The sequence below is a fragment of the Harpia harpyja genome, chromosome 15 (genome assembly GCF_026419915.1).
Source record: "Harpia harpyja isolate bHarHar1 chromosome 15, bHarHar1 primary haplotype, whole genome shotgun sequence".
NCBI classification, from domain to species: Eukaryota; Metazoa; Chordata; class Aves; order Accipitriformes; family Accipitridae; genus Harpia; species Harpia harpyja.
In genome coordinates, this window is record NC_068954.1 from 30,511,439 (window position 1) to 30,528,117 (window position 16,679).

A 16,679-nucleotide genomic window follows, 5' to 3' on the forward strand; every position below is an offset into this window, starting at 1 on the left:
GGTGACATGACCCCCCCCACACACCCCCTGGGGTGACAGGATGCCCTCCTGTCCTCACACACACGTGCACGCTCCTTGCACACACCAGTGCAAACACACGCAGGTAAAGCACACGGACCACAGTGATGCCCACGCCCCTGGGCACGCACACACGTGCACACACCTGGGCATGCACGTGCATGCACACACACACACGTACACACACCTGGGCATGCACACATACATACACACACACCTGGGCATGCACACGTGTCACACATGCATGCACCCACAAGTACACACACCTGGGCACACACACGTGTGTACGCACACACCTGGGCATGCACATGCACCCATGTACACACACCTGGGCACGCACACGCGTACGCACACCCCCACATACACACACCTGGGCACGCACACGCGTGTCACGTGCACACACCCCCACGTACACACACCTGGGCATGCACACGTGTGCACACACCCACATATAAACACACCTGGGCACGCACATGCGTGCACACACACCCACGTACACACACCCACGTACACACACCCCCATGTACACACACACGCGTGTCACACGTGCACACCCCCCCACACGCACCCACGGGCACACCCCCCCCCGCACGCAGCGCCCCTCGCCGCCGCCAGGGGGCGCGGTGCGCGGCCCCGCCCCTTTCCTCCAGACCCCGCCCCCTCCTCCCGGCCCCGCCCCCGCGCCCCACCTCCCCGTAGAGGGCGGTGCAGCCCCCGGCCCCGCCACCTCCCGGCCCGCAGGCGGCGCCGCGGGGCGGGCGGCGCTCTGGGCGGTGGCACCCCGTCACCTCTCAGTGGTGCTTCCGGTTGCGCCTGCGCACTGGGTGCCGCCGCGACCTGCCCGCCGCCGGTACGCCAGGTGAGCGGCGGCGGCGGGCCGGGGCCTGGGGCGGGAGGCAGAGACCCCCTTGGTGGGGGCAAGGGGAAGGGGAGAGAGACCCCCCTCGGGTGTGGGGGAGGGCGACAGAGTTCTGGGGTGTGTGGGAGGGGAGGCCCCCGCTCAGGAGTGGGGGACAGCGAAGAGAGACCTCCCCCGGGTGGGGACACGACGGGCGATTCCCCCCCCCATCCCCCAAGGAGCTGGTTGGGGCATCCCCTCTCTGAGTTTTGGGGTGACAACCCCCCCACACACACTGAGTTTTGGGGTGACCCCCCCACACTGTTTTGGGGCGATATCCCCTTACGCTGCCTTCTGAGGTGACCCCCCCTCCATGCTGGGGTTTTGCCCTCCATGCTCTGTCCTCTCCAGCCTTCATGTCCCCCAGAGTTGGGGGTCCCCAGGCCGTGACCCCCCCACACCAGCCCCGGGCGGCAGGGCCGAGGCGGGATCCCCAGGGCCTGTCCTGCCTGCTCGGAGCAGGGGCCTCGTAAGCATCTATTGCCCCCCAGGTGGGTGAAACCCCCCAGGATTCTGCACTGGAGCAACTCCAGGACCCCAAATTCCTGAGCCCCAAACTGCTACCGTGGTGCTACTCAGCCAGGAGCTGTCACCTGGGTGACAAAGACATGTCTTGCCTTGCCATTCCTGCATGGCTCAGACCTCCTGTGTGTCCCCAAGTCCCTTGCCTGTCCCCAGGGGCCATCCCGCATCCGTGAGGCTGGATCCCACGTGCTGCGGCTCCTCACACCCCGGTGTCTGTGTGTCTCTCTTCCAGCCGTGTCCCACACGTGTGTCCCTCCGTCCCTCGCCATGTACGCCTGTGCAAAGTTCATCTCCGCCCCTGCGCTAGTGAGTAGTGACAAGCCTCTCCTTCGCCCTCGATGTTCCTTCCGCGGGATGAGGGTGTGCAGGGGGTAACGTGTGCCCCCCTCGGGGACAGGAGGAGAGGTTTGGGGACACTTTTGCACATTTAGAGCCACCCTGGGCTGCACTGAAGGCAACCGGAGCACTGAGCGCTCAGCCGCTCTGCTTAAAGATCGTTTGCCATCCCTCGATGGTTACTAATTACCCACGTGGAGGTGGATACGGTGCTGGGAGTAAAGCGCCTTTGGCTGGGTGCTGGCTCCAGCAGCATGCAGGGTCCATACGCTGACCCCTGCAGCCTTGGGGTGCCCGTGGCAGGGCCGTGGGGTGCCCAGGAGCTCCTCTTTGCTGCCAGGTGCCAGGACAGGCTCTCCCGTCTGGGTGCTGCTGGCTCACAGGGCACCCTGAGGGGCTGAGCAGGTTTGGGGGTAGCAGAGGTGGCAGCGGTGGCCTCAGGTGACCCCCAGGTGGAGTTTTGCTGCCTTGAGGGAGCGCGGGGTAGGGCTTCCCACGCAAATCTGAGGGTGCTGTGCCTTGTAGGTGAGGAGGAGCTCACGGGTGCTGTGCCAGCCCCTCTCTGCCTCCGTCCTGAGCAGACCTGAGGCCCAGACAGAGCAGGTAACGTGCCCACCTTGGACTGCAGGACACGGGGGTGGGCCAGGGGGTGCTGAGGGGTGCTGACTACCAGCCCTGGGAGGGGCACGGGGAAGCAACTGTGCCCCCTGTCCACTCTGGGGCTCCCCAAGAGGCTGCAGGGAGCTCAATGGGGGGAAACTGAGGCCCCTGGGGGGGGCTGGGCTGAGCTTCCCCCCCTCTTGCCCACCCTCCCGTCCCCCCAGGCGCGGCCGAGCGCCCACCGGGCCATCCAGACGAGCGCGGCCCACCAGGACATCGACACCGCCGCCAAGTTCATCGGCGCCGGCGCTGCCACCGTGGGGGTGGCTGGCTCCGGTGCCGGCATCGGCACCGTCTTCGGCAGCCTCATCATCGGCTACGCCAGGTCGGGGGGGGGGGGGCACCGGGGGGGGTGGAAATGGGGGGGTTGGGGGCCGGCTGTGCCCCCACTGACCAGCCTCTTATCTCCCTGCAGGAACCCCTCGCTTAAACAGCAGCTTTTCTCCTACGCCATCTTGGGCTTTGCCCTCTCCGAGGCCATGGGGCTCTTCTGCCTCATGGTGGCCTTCCTCATCCTCTTCGCCATGTGACAGAGACGGTGACGGTGACGGTGACGGAGCCGGCACCCCGCCGTGCCCGGTCCCACGCCCAGCCGTGAATGCCGGCTGGGGGGTAGGCGAGAGCCCCGGCCCCGCCATGGGCGGGAGGCAAATAAAGACGGTTTGATAACGGGCTCTCGGCTCCTTGTGTCTCCTTGGTGGCCCTGTCCTGTGTCACTTGCCCGCGGCACGGTGCAGCACCGGACCACACTACCCTGGCCTCGCTTTCTCCCTCCCCCTTGGGGAGGTGGCAGTGTCCCCAGAGGTGACACCAAGTGCCTGGAACTGAGTCCTGCTGCCACCCTGAGCCTTCAGCCACGTCCCCGAGGGGACGTGGACATCACCGATCCCCGGGGACAGCCAAGAGCCCTCGGGTCACCTTCCATCTATCCCTGCCCGGGGACATCACCCCCTTGGGAACACCTCAACAGCGACCAGCCGCCTGGCAGCCCCAGGAGCTGGGGTCTGGGTTGTCCCTGGGTGTTGGGGTGCTGGTATCGGGGGTGTCCCGTTATCGGGGTGTATGGAGGCCCCCCCCCCGCCTCCCCAGGCGCTTTCTCTGTCCCCCCCCCCCCCCCAAGGCCTCCCTCTCTCTGTGACCACTCCCAAGGGGGCGTGGCTAGCCCCTCCCCTTAGCGGCGAGGCCCCTCCCCTTAGCGACGAGACCCCGCCCCCGAACCCCCTCCCATTGGCCCTGGCGCCGTTTTACCTTCCCCTCGGGTTCTCGCGAGAGTCTCGCGCGTGAGGGCGGGTGGAGGAGGCGGCGGCGGCGGCGGCGGCGTCGGGGGGGGGGGGGGCGGGGGTGGTTCGCTGAGAGGGGAGGCGGGAGCACCAGCGCGAGAGGCAGCCAGCGCGAGGCCCCGGCGGCGGCGCGGCCCTGCCCGGCCCGGCCCTCCCTCAGGTAACCGGTAGCGTCCGGGCTCGGTGGGCCACGGGGCCGACCCGGGCGGGGGCGGGGGCGAGAGTTAGACGGCGGGGCAGCCCCCGGGGGGGCCGCGGGGAGCCCCCGGTCGGCCCCTCCCCCCTCCCCCCAACCCCACAACTCTCCCCGAGTTTTCGTGAGGCAGCCGCTCTGCCCTCCCCCGCCCCTTTCGCTGAATGACAGTCCGCGCAGGCCAATCGGCTCGCCGCTAGGCCCGGAGTGGCGGGCGCCGCGGCCAATGGAGGCTTTAGGGGGGCGCCGCGAGGGAGTAAGCCCCTCCCTAGGTGGGCGGGGCTGCTGGAGGCAGTGAGGGGCCCGGGCGGTGCCTGAGGGGGGGAGCCCGGAGGCCAGGGGGGCCCTGGGGTGGGGGGAAACCGGGGGAAATGGGGGGTACTTGGGGGGCTAGGGGTGGAGGTGTGGGGAGGTCAGCGGGGTACGGGACGTCAGGAGTATGGGGGGGAGGTCTGGGGGGGGACACTTCGGGTGGGGGCCTTGGGGGGGGTCTTGGAGAATATGGGGGGGCTTGAGGGATTGCAAATAGGGGTGGGTGTCTTGAGGGGGCCTTAAGGTTTGCAGATGGGGGGGGTTAAGGGGAGGGGGGTCATGTGGTGGGAGTCAGGAGAGAACCCTGGAGAGGTTTTGGGGAATCTTGAGGGACTGCACACGGGGGGGGGGCTCTTGAGGGCTGGGGAAGCTTTGGAAGATGAGAGAGAATTGGGCGGGGGGGGTGTCTTTGGAGATTGTAGATATGGGAGACTCTTTGGTATGCAGGTCCTGCGGGACCCTGAAAAGATATGGGGCGTCCTGGGGGATGGCAGATACAGGGACCTCAGGGGTTAGAGGAGCCTCAGGAGGGATTGTGGGGGGGACCCCCTGAGGTGCAAGTGCTGGGGGAACCCCTTTAATTGGGACTCTGTCCTCCTGGATGAAGAGGGGTTTGGACTCGGCCTGGTGGCTCGTAACTCTTTTGGGGCAGCTGGGGAGGATCCAGGCCTATATGTAGGGGCTCCCAGTGGCAAGCAGATGTGTAAAGGATGTGGAGGGGTTTTAGGTGCTCATGGGGGTGAGGTGGGGAATAGGGTGTAGGCTGGGGTATGACTGTGGATCTGCAGGGTGTTGGGAGGCGGGGGACTCTCAGCCCCATGCAGTCCCAGGTGGATCAGTGATTCCCACAACACTGAGTAAAGGAAGACATGCAAACAGCAGGAATTAGAGAATTAAGTAGTTTCTTCTGAAGTCTGAAACAGCAGTTAATTCTCACTGGGGCACTTCGAGAGCTCAAACTTCTGAGAGCTTGTTGAAGCGGTGAGATTTCATCGCGCACTTGCTCATCTGCCACTGGTGCCATGGAATCTGTTGCCTCTCAGTAGCTCCAACTTTGCGACCACAACCTGGGTTATGTCTCAAAGCTGTTTTGTTCCTACTGCCAGAAGTGTTGGTATGGAGTACCTCAAACTTGCTAAGGAAAAGAGATCGGCTGGTTCAGATGTGAGATGAAATGCGTGTGACAACAAAAACTCCTTGTTCTGCTCAGCTTTCCCCGTTTTGCTCTTTCTGTCTGCCACCTCTTCTTCACCGAGTCCCATCATTCTCTTTCTTTAGGAAGCTATCACTTCTTTCCCTGCTCAGGTCCCTCGAAAGACAACATTTCAATTTAACGTTCAGGAGTACAACGTAAAAGTGTCGTTAACACTTCAGTGGACTTCCCAATTTATTTTGCCTCACTAGAGTGCTTGTTGGGCAGGGACTTTCTTCTGCCAGGCATGGTCTGAAGGGGTTGTCTAGTTCTTTGCAAAGTGCTTTTAAAATAGTTATCACTAAAATGAAGTCATTTCTGGAGAGGAATTCAGCAGCAGTTCTCAACCACTGGCTTTGTTGAACAGTTTTTTTGGATTGGGGTTTTCTCAGTGGAGACTAAGAATAACTTCACTGTTTGAATGTGGAGGAGAAGTTTGTGGGAGGTGGATTGAACAGCCAGATTCTCGTTTGGAAAATGAGTAGGGTTAACATCCTTGGTCCTTGTTTCCTTGAAGTGAGAGATCATATTCACCTTCTGTGACATGAGTGGGGTAATGACTGTTGCCAACTGTAATCACTTTGTGGGCTGGAGAGTGCTGGAGTGCTTGTTTGCTCTTAGTGTTAAAAACAAACAAACAAAAAAGGTGTGGGTTCAGCTTGTGGAAGCAGCTAGTCAGCAATCGATCTGCGAGGTTTGTAATGATTACCTGCAGCCAGGATGGTCTTTTCTCAGAAGAGTGTTTTATTTCTGATCCTAGAAGTTGGTTGGGAATTGAGAATTAGGAGGCTATTTTAGTATCCAATAGACCTCACTGCTTTGAGAACTTTAATGCAGCCGTGAATTTCCTTAATTGCGTGCCAATGCTTTGGTTATAACTAATTGTAGTATGTTAAACACTTCCTCTCCTTTTTGGCACTTGCCTGTCAACTAACTGTAAAAAATTATCATGTCCACCTTACTTACCGCTTAGCCAAACTAGGCATCTAGTTATTTTAATCTTTCCTTGTAAATCAATCCCTCCAGCTGCTTAACTGTATTTTCCTGAATGCCTTCCAATTTGCCAATATCCTTCTGATACCGAATAGCTTGGAGTTGAACGTGGTTTGCATCAGAGTGCTGGAGATGGGGACTTTCCCTCCTTGCTCTCTGTCTGCTCAGATTATAAGAAGGAAAAGCTTTATGCAAACTTTGTGAAGGTGTTAAACCTCCCACTTGCAATTTGTCTTTTGCTCTAACTTAACTTTTCCCTGTTGAGGGGTATTTCTAACATTAGTTTCTACTTGTTCTTGCTCATATTTCTATTTTCTCAAGGTTCCTTATTTTCCAGTCTTCTCCAGCATTTCCCACCGTATGTATTTAGTGCTCTGATTTTCTTTCTCTGTGATTTATGAAGATGTCACGTGAAAATGAACTTGCCATTGAGCCTTGCTGAGTCCCGCTGTTAGACGCTGAGCCCACCTTGGTACGTTGCAAGTGTTATTACTCTTTTTAAGCTGGTTGATGGGACTGTTGCTAGTCTGAGTTAACTTGGAAGCGCTGTACAATCCATGTGGCACAACTGTGATGGTGATTGCATAGGTATGCTGTGTAGGAAGATGGCAAAAATAAAAGGACGTGGCTTAAAAAAATCAAACTTCACATTAATTTCTTTGTTACCATCTTTTCCGAAACCCCTCGGAGCCCAACTGGAGGAGACGCTGACTGGAGGACGTTCTCAGGATGGCTGAAAGGGGTTTGTGGACGTGGCATGGGGCAGGCAGGAAATTTCCCTTGCCTGTTTTGAAAGATGGGGAAGTTTGAGAGAGGAAGTGTGAGTGGATGGGTGTGAGAAGATGGTTGGGGAGGGGAAGAAGCCAAATCCTCCTTTGGTCCTCCTTGAACACGCAGGAGCCTGCTTGCAAAGTCCACTGGTTTCACGTGACGAGGCAGCCAGGAGGAACTGGAGCTCTTCTGAGGGTGTGCAGTGGGGATCAGGGCAGCAAGGACACATCCTTGCCCAGAGCAGGTTGCTGCCTCTTTGTGGTGGAAACATTTTTAAAATGGCTTAGTAAAATACGCTCAGCTTCTGGCAGGCCTCGTGGTGCATGTGTTGTTTTTTTGCAGCATGTGTTAGTAGAAGATCTCTGGGTTGGATTTTGTTTTGGACACATTTTCTGCTGCATCACATGCAATGCTTTTTCGTGTTCTGTTTGGTTTTATTTATCCTTCTGACTTTCTTGGGGCCTTTTTTTTTTTTTTTTTTAACATTCCTAGCACTGAGAATTGAGGCCAGATTTCCAAAACTGCTCTTCCCCCAGTCATTTAGCACCCAACTATGATGCATTTTGAGAGGAAACGCTGGGAGAAAACATTTTTTTGCAATAGACCTTCAGGAGTGGGGACCTGTTGCTTCCTGTAACTTCATTAATTTTTTTTTCCCCCTTTTTAAAGTAATCTAGTTTCTTGGTTTTGGTTTCAAGGAACTTGTGATACAATGAGTGAATGCTGAGTAGTGTAGGCTGAGCAGAGATGTAAGCAAGGGTTTCCCTGGGGAGCTAGAAATGGTTTCTGTTTGGTGTAGAGGTGTGTAGGAAGCTGCCTATAGAGACTAAAACAAGAGCACGTTTATAGCCTCGCTTCCTTTTGAATGTAAAACCGAGGTTTTAATCAGCCTTCACAATATTTGTCACACTTTTTTGTCTGGCTGATGAATTCCTACATCGTGTCACTTGAAGTCCTCAGCGAATCAATTAATTCTGCTCCTCTGCTTCTTCAAATTGCTTTGCCCAGATCCAAAAAAGTTAAGGCTTAACCTGCGTGCAGTCTTGCTCTGCCGGCAGAAGCAGTGGGAGCAGGAGTTTGAGGCTGGCCGAGCTGTATCTGTGGCCTCAGCCCTCCTCCAAGCAATGCAGACGCAGGTGCGTAAGCTGCGAGACCAGGCCATGGAGAGCACGCACGCTGGAGGACACCAGGATTTCCTAATTTACAGCCCTTGGAGGTGCTGGTATCCAGAGAGGTTCCTCTCTAAGCTGCTGGTTGATATTCATGTACTTGGGTTTGTTCTCCCTCTTTAGAGCTGATATTTACAGTGTGTTTTGCTGCAATTAGTCTTGGCTCGTGGGAGTTTGGCTTAATTGCTTCTCTGAAGTTCAATTTCATAATCTTCCAGGAGGCTTCTTGGTTTTTTTTTTTTTCCCACCTCCCTGATACACCTGGTGGGGCATGTGCGATGCAGAAGTCAGCCGTACAGTAGCCTTTATATAGCACATGGTGTATTTTAATGCATGCCAAAGTTTGACATTTGTCTTTGAAACATGATAAATTCAGCGCCTTAACCAACTCCACAACAGTGTGGTTTCGCTGAGGCTAAGCCTAATTTTAATGCAGGCTAATTATTTAGTGGAGCGGGATTTTTTGGCTTGCATCTCTTTCCTCTAAGCTCTTTGTACACTTTGCCGGGGTGGTGGTGAGAGGCCATGCTGGCCGGGGTGAATTTTCCTATGTCCACATCTCCCATTTGCTGCTGTCCGTGAGCACGGGCTACCATCCTGCATTGGGACAAGCACAGAGCTGAGCTTCCAGGCGACAGCAGCCATTTATTGAAGTTTCCCGACGAAAGCAATGTGTTTGGCTCACGGGGAGCAGCGTGGGGACTGCGAACGGCGCTGCCGCTCTGGTCACAGGAGCGAGCCAGCCCGCAGAGAGCCTGCAGCGGTCTGGAATGCCACTCTGCTGTCCCACCCTTGTGCGAGAGAATAAAGCGGCAGTGGAGACACGGTGCCAGCCATTGCAAGCTGGTTCATGAATAAACAAAGCTTTTCTGCCAGCTACGGGCCGTGCTACCCACTGCGGGTATTTCTCTGTGCATGCTCTGCAGAGCTCTGAGCTCTCTTTGTGAGGCACGGCTACCGAAAACCCTAAAAGATAAGCTGTACAAAGACATTTTCCTCCCCTTCTCCTGAAAAAAAGATGTTCGAACTCCTTGGGTATGAAATGCATGTTGTACCTGGAGTTCAGAAGTGTGTAAAGCTGCAAAGTTCACCACTTCTCTGCCTTTTGGGGACGTGCTGCCACGCTTGCAGTGCTGCCTTTAGCAGAACTCTTGCACAGCTTGCTGCTGCTTTTTTTGCTGATGGAGAATGTTTTCAGCCCTGGCTGGCAAAGACCTTGTTCTGAATACCATTGTTACTATTTAAAATAATAATAATAATAATAAAAAAGCAGTCTTTCACAGACTTCAGTGTATTAAAGACTTGGCTAGACGTGGACTTGGCAGTGCTAGGGAATAAGCAATGCCCAAATGAGTGTATTTATACCTGTGTAACTAACCATGCTGAGCTGTCTTATACCCTTTAACTGTTTCCAAAGTGAGTAAACCAGACTTGGAGCAGAACATGGCTTTTTGGGTTTTCTGCCAAAAAGCTCTCGTTGGTGCTGAGTCTGCTGAGATGAAGGGAACAGATCTTCAAATCGCTAAGTGGTTAATGCTTGCAATTATTTAAAATAGCCGGTGTTTAAAATAGACTTGTTTCTAGAGGTACAGCTGGTCGTGTCCACGGCTGAAGATGCTGGAAATCCTTAGAAGTCTTGAAAGTGAGGTTGAACTGCTGCTGGTGAAGTTGAAGTAGGTTGCGTGTGGGCAGGGAAAGCTTTGCCAATTAATCTCCTTGCAGTGAAATGTAAAGTTTTCTTCTACCTCATGCTGTTCTCATTGCAGCAGGATCTGAAGGTAGGCTTGGCAGCCTTTCATGGGCCATTCTTCTGCTGTTCCTGGGGTAGGAATATTCCCTTACTTTTTTGAGTGTTGGTAAAATAGAGCCGGAGGAGGAGCAGCAGAGGGAGTTGAGACCCAAAGGCAGATTGTCACCAGGGGCGACAGCAGCTGGGTGTCAGGTCTCCTGGAGTTAACCGTTGGGTCCCAAAAATGTGAAGGCAGAGACTTAGCTGAGCATCCTGCAGCGCAGGGTAGATTTACTGTATGAAAGCGAAGCTGAGGAAGTTTATCTACAACCTTAATCGGATTAGAAGTCTTTATATGGCAGAGTGCACTGTTGCAAACCTGGAGAGTTTATGTAAGAGTGAGCATTGCTCATCATCCACATCCTCGCTCTGACCGAGCCATGTGCAAAGCAAACATGACGAAACGTGATTTTTTTGAACATAATCCTGAGTGTGTTGGCAGCATTTTAATGAGCGAGTATGTTTTCTGGTGGAGGTGGTAAGAAACTTCCTGAGGGATGCTCGCTCTTCTTCGTGTGGATGTTTTTCATCTTTCTACCCCATGTTGCTTTCTTTTCCTTTGTTTTTTGGAAAGCTCTGTATTTTTAATGCATATAGAGCACCCGTTTGTATGATCCACGTTTAGGACGCTGTATCCTTCATCTGTGTAAGATTTCACGTTTTGAATTATGTAAACTATATATAGGAAATCATTGCTTTGTTCACCACTAAAACGCAATCATTCCAAAGGCAGAATGCAGTTCTAGTTAAACAACTCACAATAATGTACCAGATTTCTAGACATTGCTTATATTTGGAATATTTCTTGCTCCCCTCTGATTTTAGGGCTCGCATATCAAATAATGATGCCATAAAATGTGTGTGCCTTTGAATGCTAAATAAATAAAAATGCCCACATGTGATGTAAATAATAACAGGTGAGACAAAATATTTTTACTTTATGACCATGCGTACATACAAGAGTGTTGTGCCTTTCTGTCCCCTGTCCCGCTGGTGCTATTTCAGTTACTTTAATTCATTGACAAGAGTTTTATCCATACGTAGTCACTTACATAAGGGGCTCTCCTGTTCTTAACTCTGTGCAGCATTGACTTTGGTCTTCCTTTAAAACTATTCACACACCATTGTGGGGAAAATATGTTCAAGCTTGGCTTGGGCTCTTATGTCCCATTTTCAGCAGCTTTTTTCTCCCTTTCATTGAAATAAGGGCTCTTAAGCGGCTAAATAATTTCAGGAAATGGGACTCCAGTTTCTAGGTCACTTAGGCATTTCCTAGGTAAAATAATGCATTCTCTAAGGCTTGTCATGGCTTTCTTATAATTATCTCTACTCAGTAAGAAACAGTGGGTCTCTTAGGTTTTTCCTTCCTTTCTTAAACTTGAATTATTTCTCTCTCCTGTAGTAGATCTCTTGCAATATGTTGTCCCTGCTGTGAGGAAGTATATAGTTGAAGATGTATCACCGCTAATGAAGAAGCGCAAGGCGACCTGAGAGCTGTAGTGCCAAGATCTGGAGGCTGCCTCTGTGTGTCTTGGAGTCTGCCTTTTAGAGCGTCTGTTTACTCAGTGTGCCATCATGCTACATATTCGAACCTGCTGGAAGCAACGCCAGAAACATTTCCTACCTGGTGATGTCTACTTAGAGCCCCTTTTTCGGCAGGCTGCAAGGGTTCAGTTGGTTGTGGTGTGAAGGAGGAAAGAAGAGCTTTTTACTTGAGATTTTGGGGAAGGTTTGTGCTGTGTTGCTTTGGCTAGAGTGGGATACAGGTGTGCTCTCGTCTGTTGTCGCTCTGGGTTCGCGCTTAGGTTGTTACCTTGCTCCTGGTGACAGATGTACCTCTGGGTCTAGCCAAAAGCGCAGGGTCTGCTCTGATCTCAAAGGTGACAGCAGCAGTGGGAATTAAGTGGAGGCTTGTCTGACAGCAGTGGCGAGGCTCAGGGACTTCCATGTAATTCCTCCTGTTTTGGAGGAGGTCCTGGAGCAACCAGTTGATGGTGAACCATGCCTGGGGCCTTGCTGCTTATTGCAGTGTTGAGGCTGGATAAGAGTATTTGATGGGAGCTGGCTAGGTGCCCCCATCAAATACTCTTACCCAGGTGCTGCCAGTGAGTCCTGCTCTGTCTGCTGTCTGTGTCTTGCAGTTTGGTCTCTCCTTTGTGTCTTTCTGTAAATACCTTACGGACACTCTGTAGAGTCCATCTTTTCTCCAGAAATTTGGAGTGGAAGCACAACTTTGTCATATGAGTAATTGGTTGATGATTTAGAGATGGTCTTTCTCCATCTTCTTGCCTGGGGAAGTTGCTGACTTGCTGGTTTATGTTGGATTTTGTCTCATGTTCATCAAAGGCTTTGAAACACTTTGGACAGGTGCCTTTTCATATTAGAAATCTGATACTTGGCACCTAACTAGAGAAACCTTGCCTGCATTAAAGCATGTTTTGCCAAGCTACAGCTGCTTCGGTGATGTTTGGCAAGGATTTGTTAAAGTAGGTATTTGAAGAGCAGCAGCTACTTCTCTCTCGGGAATCTGACACTGAAAGGAGGAGCAGGAGGATGCGTGCTGTTAGTGCAATGAAATGTGACATCCTCACATCTCAAAAACACCTAATGGTAGAAGTGCTCACAAGGCATCTGCACACCGGTGTCCCTCAGCTCGATGTTAGAGAGCAGAAGGACCTCCTGAAGACGGTTCCAGATCACTCAAGCTTCTTGCAGTTGGTCTCACTTGCTTTTTTTGCCATGGTGTTCTGCATAGATTAAAAAAACACAGTATCCTTCCCTTTGTGCTGCCTGTGATGTACAGGCAGACCCGTGGCTCGGCTGGGGCCCAGTTGTGCCGAGATGACACGAGACTTTCTCTAACACCTCGCTCCGAAGTTGGAGGCCAGGCCAGATCTGATCTGGAGGCTGGCCAGTGCGAGCAGGCTCTTGGACAATGGAGCTTCTATAATGGTTTTTATCCTGCCAGACCCTAATGTGGCGGCAACGTTAAGGAATTACACTTTTTGTTATGGTAACAGTAAACTTGTTAGTGTTTATAAGAGTGTTATAAACAGTGTAAGTTGCATAGTTGGGAGGACTGGTGGAAGCTGTGCTGGGAAAAGCCTTCTGGCTGCCTGGAGCTCTCAGCCGAGGGGGTTTGTTGCTCTAACTGCAGGGCAAAAGCTTTTCTGGTCTCAGCGAAGTCTCTCATGGCTGATGCGCTGGTTTGGGGCCCATGTTATTCCTTTTGCTGGAGTTTTACGTTTGACAGGATGCTGACAATGCTTCCCTATCCCATCGCTCGTGCACTGAGAGGAGGAGAGTGACTCTTGTTCGTGGCCATTGCTTCATGTGAGGTTTGACTTTTTTCCCAAAGCACATGGAAATACCCTTTGCAGTCAGGCTGTTAATTTGCTCCTGTGTGAGTTGAGGAGAGCTGCTTTTTAAATCACTTTAGGGTCTAATGTCATGCCTGGTAGGAAAGGCTGTTCTTCTGATAGCAGCAACCACAGCTCGCTGGGGTGGTGAAGCTCCATGGCTGTTTTAAGGCACTCGCAAGCGAGAAGCGAGGGCGTAGTGCATCTTTGCTATCGAGGTGATAGTGTCCCAACTATTTGGGGATGCTCTTGTGGGTAGGGGATCCTCTACAAGCTTGAGAGCAGAGCTGAACACCCAGAAAGGTACAGTCAGATGGTACGTGGTTGGACTTTGCTTTCACCCTGTGCTGTAGGTTAACTCGTAATGACTTGTTAAATACTGTATGTCTGTTGGAGATTTACTTCAAGTGAGTTCCTTGCCAATATTCCAGTTTATACAGTTGGGTTTGCTTTATCAAGCTTATAAAGCATAAGGGTGTTATGCCTCTAAAGCAGATTTTATAGCGTCGGCTTTTGGCCGCCTTTCCCAGGTGACAATTTTAAGCTCTCTTGTAGCTTTTTGGTTACAAAGCAAACATTCTCACTCCTTCCCTCACACCCCAAAATAACTTTAAAGTCAAAGCCTAGGACTAACAGCAGCCTGCGCATTTTCACTAGGCTTGGTGGTGGCCTCTCCCTGTAAAACTTAAAATCTTTCGCAATGTCTTTGGGTGTATAATAGCTGGCAATAGTCAAACAGAGATCTGGGCACCCAAAGGTGCAGAACAAGCTCTGTTCCTAAGTCCCTGCAGGCATCTTATTTAGTTTGAGAGTCAGCAGTCATTCACTGGTGGAAATTAGGTGCCAAATTGACTTTACAAAGCACCTAAAAGCAGGTTGGGCCCCTAGCCCTTTGTCTTGTAGAGCTAACCCTGCAACAAGGAAACCTAAATGTGGCTTGTTTTGGATTTTTTTTTTTTTAATGGAAGAACTTGATCTATTCATTTTTGCCCCACTTTACAATGGATTATGGTGTTCTGAATCATCACCACAGTGTTGTATGTTAATCCGGGGTAGCATGGGGAATGCTGACACAACCCCAGCCAAGTGCTGTGGAAGGTCTGGGTTCCCCTCCGTGCGTTTTCTGGGTGCAGCTGCCTCTTGTTGCTGCCTCTGTGACCCTGCTGATCCCAACCTATTCAGAGAACTGTGTGCTGAATATTCATTTTGATGGTCAGGAAGCTCGAGGCAGAGAGCTGTTAATGACTGCACTTAGAAAAATAATAAAGAGCCTTTCCTGGAACGGTCTCAAAGCAACATGTTTCCTTCCTTGCATTTTAGTGGGAAATCTTTTACTATTTTTGAGAGCTTGGGGCAGTGCCTTATGCTTCCTTCTCTTTTGGCTAGCGGAGTACAAATGGCCGTCTTAGTCTGACTTTCTTTCCCTCATACTTACCAAAAGCAGTTTGGTTTTTGATTGCAACCAACCTCTCTTCCAGTTCCAGCTCCCAGTGGCAATTAGAGATTCTGTCTCAAGTCTGCCTGCGATCTTGTATATTCTCCTGTAGTAAGAAGTATGCTACAGCACAGATTCTGTGCAGCCATCTATAATAATCTAGTTTATTGTGGTTTTATCTCTTCTTCCCAGTAGCAGTGTACTGCCTGTCCTTGGGGCTTGGTCTAGCGTCTTGAGCACTATTTGTGTTTGAATAGGCTTGTTTGTATTGCGGCTCTGGTTGTTAACGCTCTTGGCATGGCTCCCAGGTCTCAACAAAGTTACCCAAATTGATCTGGGATGGCCTTGCGACTCATTAGTCTCTGCGAATTAATCCCATGTAGCTCAGTCTCATAAAAAGTTAACTCCTAGCTCTGTTTTACCTTTTGCATTAAACTGGCATGCCAAAAGTAGAAGAGTAGCGAGGAGCACAGTGACTTCATCAAGGAGAAAACAAGCTTCGCTTGCCAGAGGTGTAGTAGTACCCAGGCTGTACCTCGCAATAATCCTAGGTGATGAAGCCTTCTGTGGGAAGACTTCTTTCTCTTTTTTGGGGAAATATAGGGATTATTATAAGAACACCATTTCTGATCCAGTTCTGCCTTTGCTCCTGCTGTCAGTGAAGTGCTGTAATTTTCCTACAAAAGTCATAGCTCTCCCTGGATCCTCCACCCTTCTTGAAAACTCTTTGACCTATTTCATAGCCTGGGACAATTGCAAACAGGTTTTCTGTATTGCCTGTGGTAGAAAGACATGTTACCTTTAGCTGCACCTTTGCTTGGACTTGTTCCTGCACGCCTGAGGCTGGTGTCTGTGATGGGTTTTACATCTGACTGTGAAGGGTGCTTTTTCATTTTGGAGAGTAAAACAGTTATAATCTCTGTGCCAGTATATGTCCTGCAGTAATACAGGAGTGGGGCGGTTGCACTGAACCATCTGGGTATCCTCTTCTTGCTTGCAGACGGCATTGCCCGTCTCAGACAAACTCCGTTGTCCTAGAGCCCCTCGTAAGAGCCTTTTCAGGTGGCTGGGTGCCGCAGTCACCGTGGTGTCAGCACTGATCCTGACACGGAGGCACCAATGCAGTTATCCTCTGTGATTTGTCTGCTTTTCCTCGCCACCTCTCCTTCCATCGTTGCCGTAACTCTTGGCAGACTTTTAAAACTGATGCTGACATTCCCTAAATTGTCCCTTTTCGCAGTGCAGCGCTCAAGCAATTGTTTGTTCTTTTGGAGGCTGCAAATCTGAGGGGTAAGAGAGCGCGATGGGAGACTGAAGCTTTTTACTGGAATCTGAAAAATAACTGTAGATAAACTCATGCACAGGCAGAATATAGAGCGAGGGAAGCTTGATCGTACCTGCAGGCGTCTGTTCATCTCTGGGAAACTAACAGCCCTTTTGTTTCTGCACTGTACCTTTCACTGACAATCTTAACTTACAGTCAGTTCCCTAGGTGCGTCCTTTCTCTTGATGTCCCTATCTCTAGCAATTTTCTTTCTTCTAACTCATTTTGCAGCTCATTCTTCACTCAGGTCTTCCTAGGCAAGTAAATCTTAGCAGAGAAAGACTTCTGTCAGCAGAGCGTGCAGTTTGCTTTTGTTTTCTGTTCTACTTTAAGCCTATTTCTAGGAGGTTGTTCTGCAGCTCTTTTGGTTTTGTTTCATAGTTGGTGCAACCTCTAGCTTTAATTTTGTGGTCATATTAATGTAA

The 16,679-nt window shown here is 51.7% G+C and overlaps 2 protein-coding genes across 6 annotated transcripts in view; both read left to right on the plus strand.

Annotated features, from left to right (window-relative positions):
• Positions 1-764: 764 nt before the first annotated feature.
• Positions 765-3,110, plus strand: ATP5MC2 (ATP synthase membrane subunit c locus 2). Of its 3 annotated transcripts, XM_052810014.1 has the most exons (6): positions 832-877; positions 1,268-1,407; positions 1,674-1,747; positions 2,303-2,380; positions 2,602-2,762; positions 2,853-3,110. In XM_052810014.1, exons 3-6 carry the CDS (start codon positions 1,709-1,711, stop codon positions 2,965-2,967), a joined length of 393 nt encoding a protein of 130 aa, XP_052665974.1. In that variant the 5' UTR covers positions 832-877; positions 1,268-1,407; positions 1,674-1,708; the 3' UTR covers positions 2,968-3,110. The 3 variants fall into 3 exon arrangements, with proteins under 3 accessions (XP_052665972.1, XP_052665974.1, XP_052665973.1); XM_052810012.1 differs by lacking the exon at positions 1,268-1,407 and having other exon boundaries at positions 765-877; XM_052810013.1 differs by lacking the exon at positions 1,268-1,407 and having other exon boundaries at positions 847-868.
• Positions 3,111-3,776: 666 nt separating this feature from the next.
• The window catches only part of LOC128152032 (cyclic AMP-dependent transcription factor ATF-7), a 69,877-nt gene continuing 56,974 nt past the window's right edge, over positions 3,777-16,679 (plus strand). Inside the window, exon 1 of one of the 3 annotated variants that reach the window (XM_052809988.1) lies at positions 3,777-3,877. The gene's annotated coding sequence lies outside the window, so the exon portion shown is untranslated. The remainder of the gene's footprint in view (positions 3,878-16,679) is intronic. The other 2 variants (XM_052809987.1, XM_052809990.1) reach the window with 2 other exon arrangements.

What these genes read in the sequence shown, in the direction of transcription:
- ATP5MC2 (XM_052810012.1), top strand. Translation starts at nt 1,709, where the DNA reads ATGTACGCCTGTGCAAAGTTCATCTCCGCCCCTGCGCTA. An exon ending in TCATCTCCGCCCCTGCGCTA is followed by an intron (nt 1,748 to 2,302) that starts GTGAGTAGTGAC and finishes TGTGCCTTGTAG; the next exon opens with GTGAGGAGGAGCTCACGGGT. An exon ending in CTCATCATCGGCTACGCCAG is followed by an intron (nt 2,763 to 2,852) that starts GTCGGGGGGGGG and finishes ATCTCCCTGCAG; the next exon opens with GAACCCCTCGCTTAAACAGC.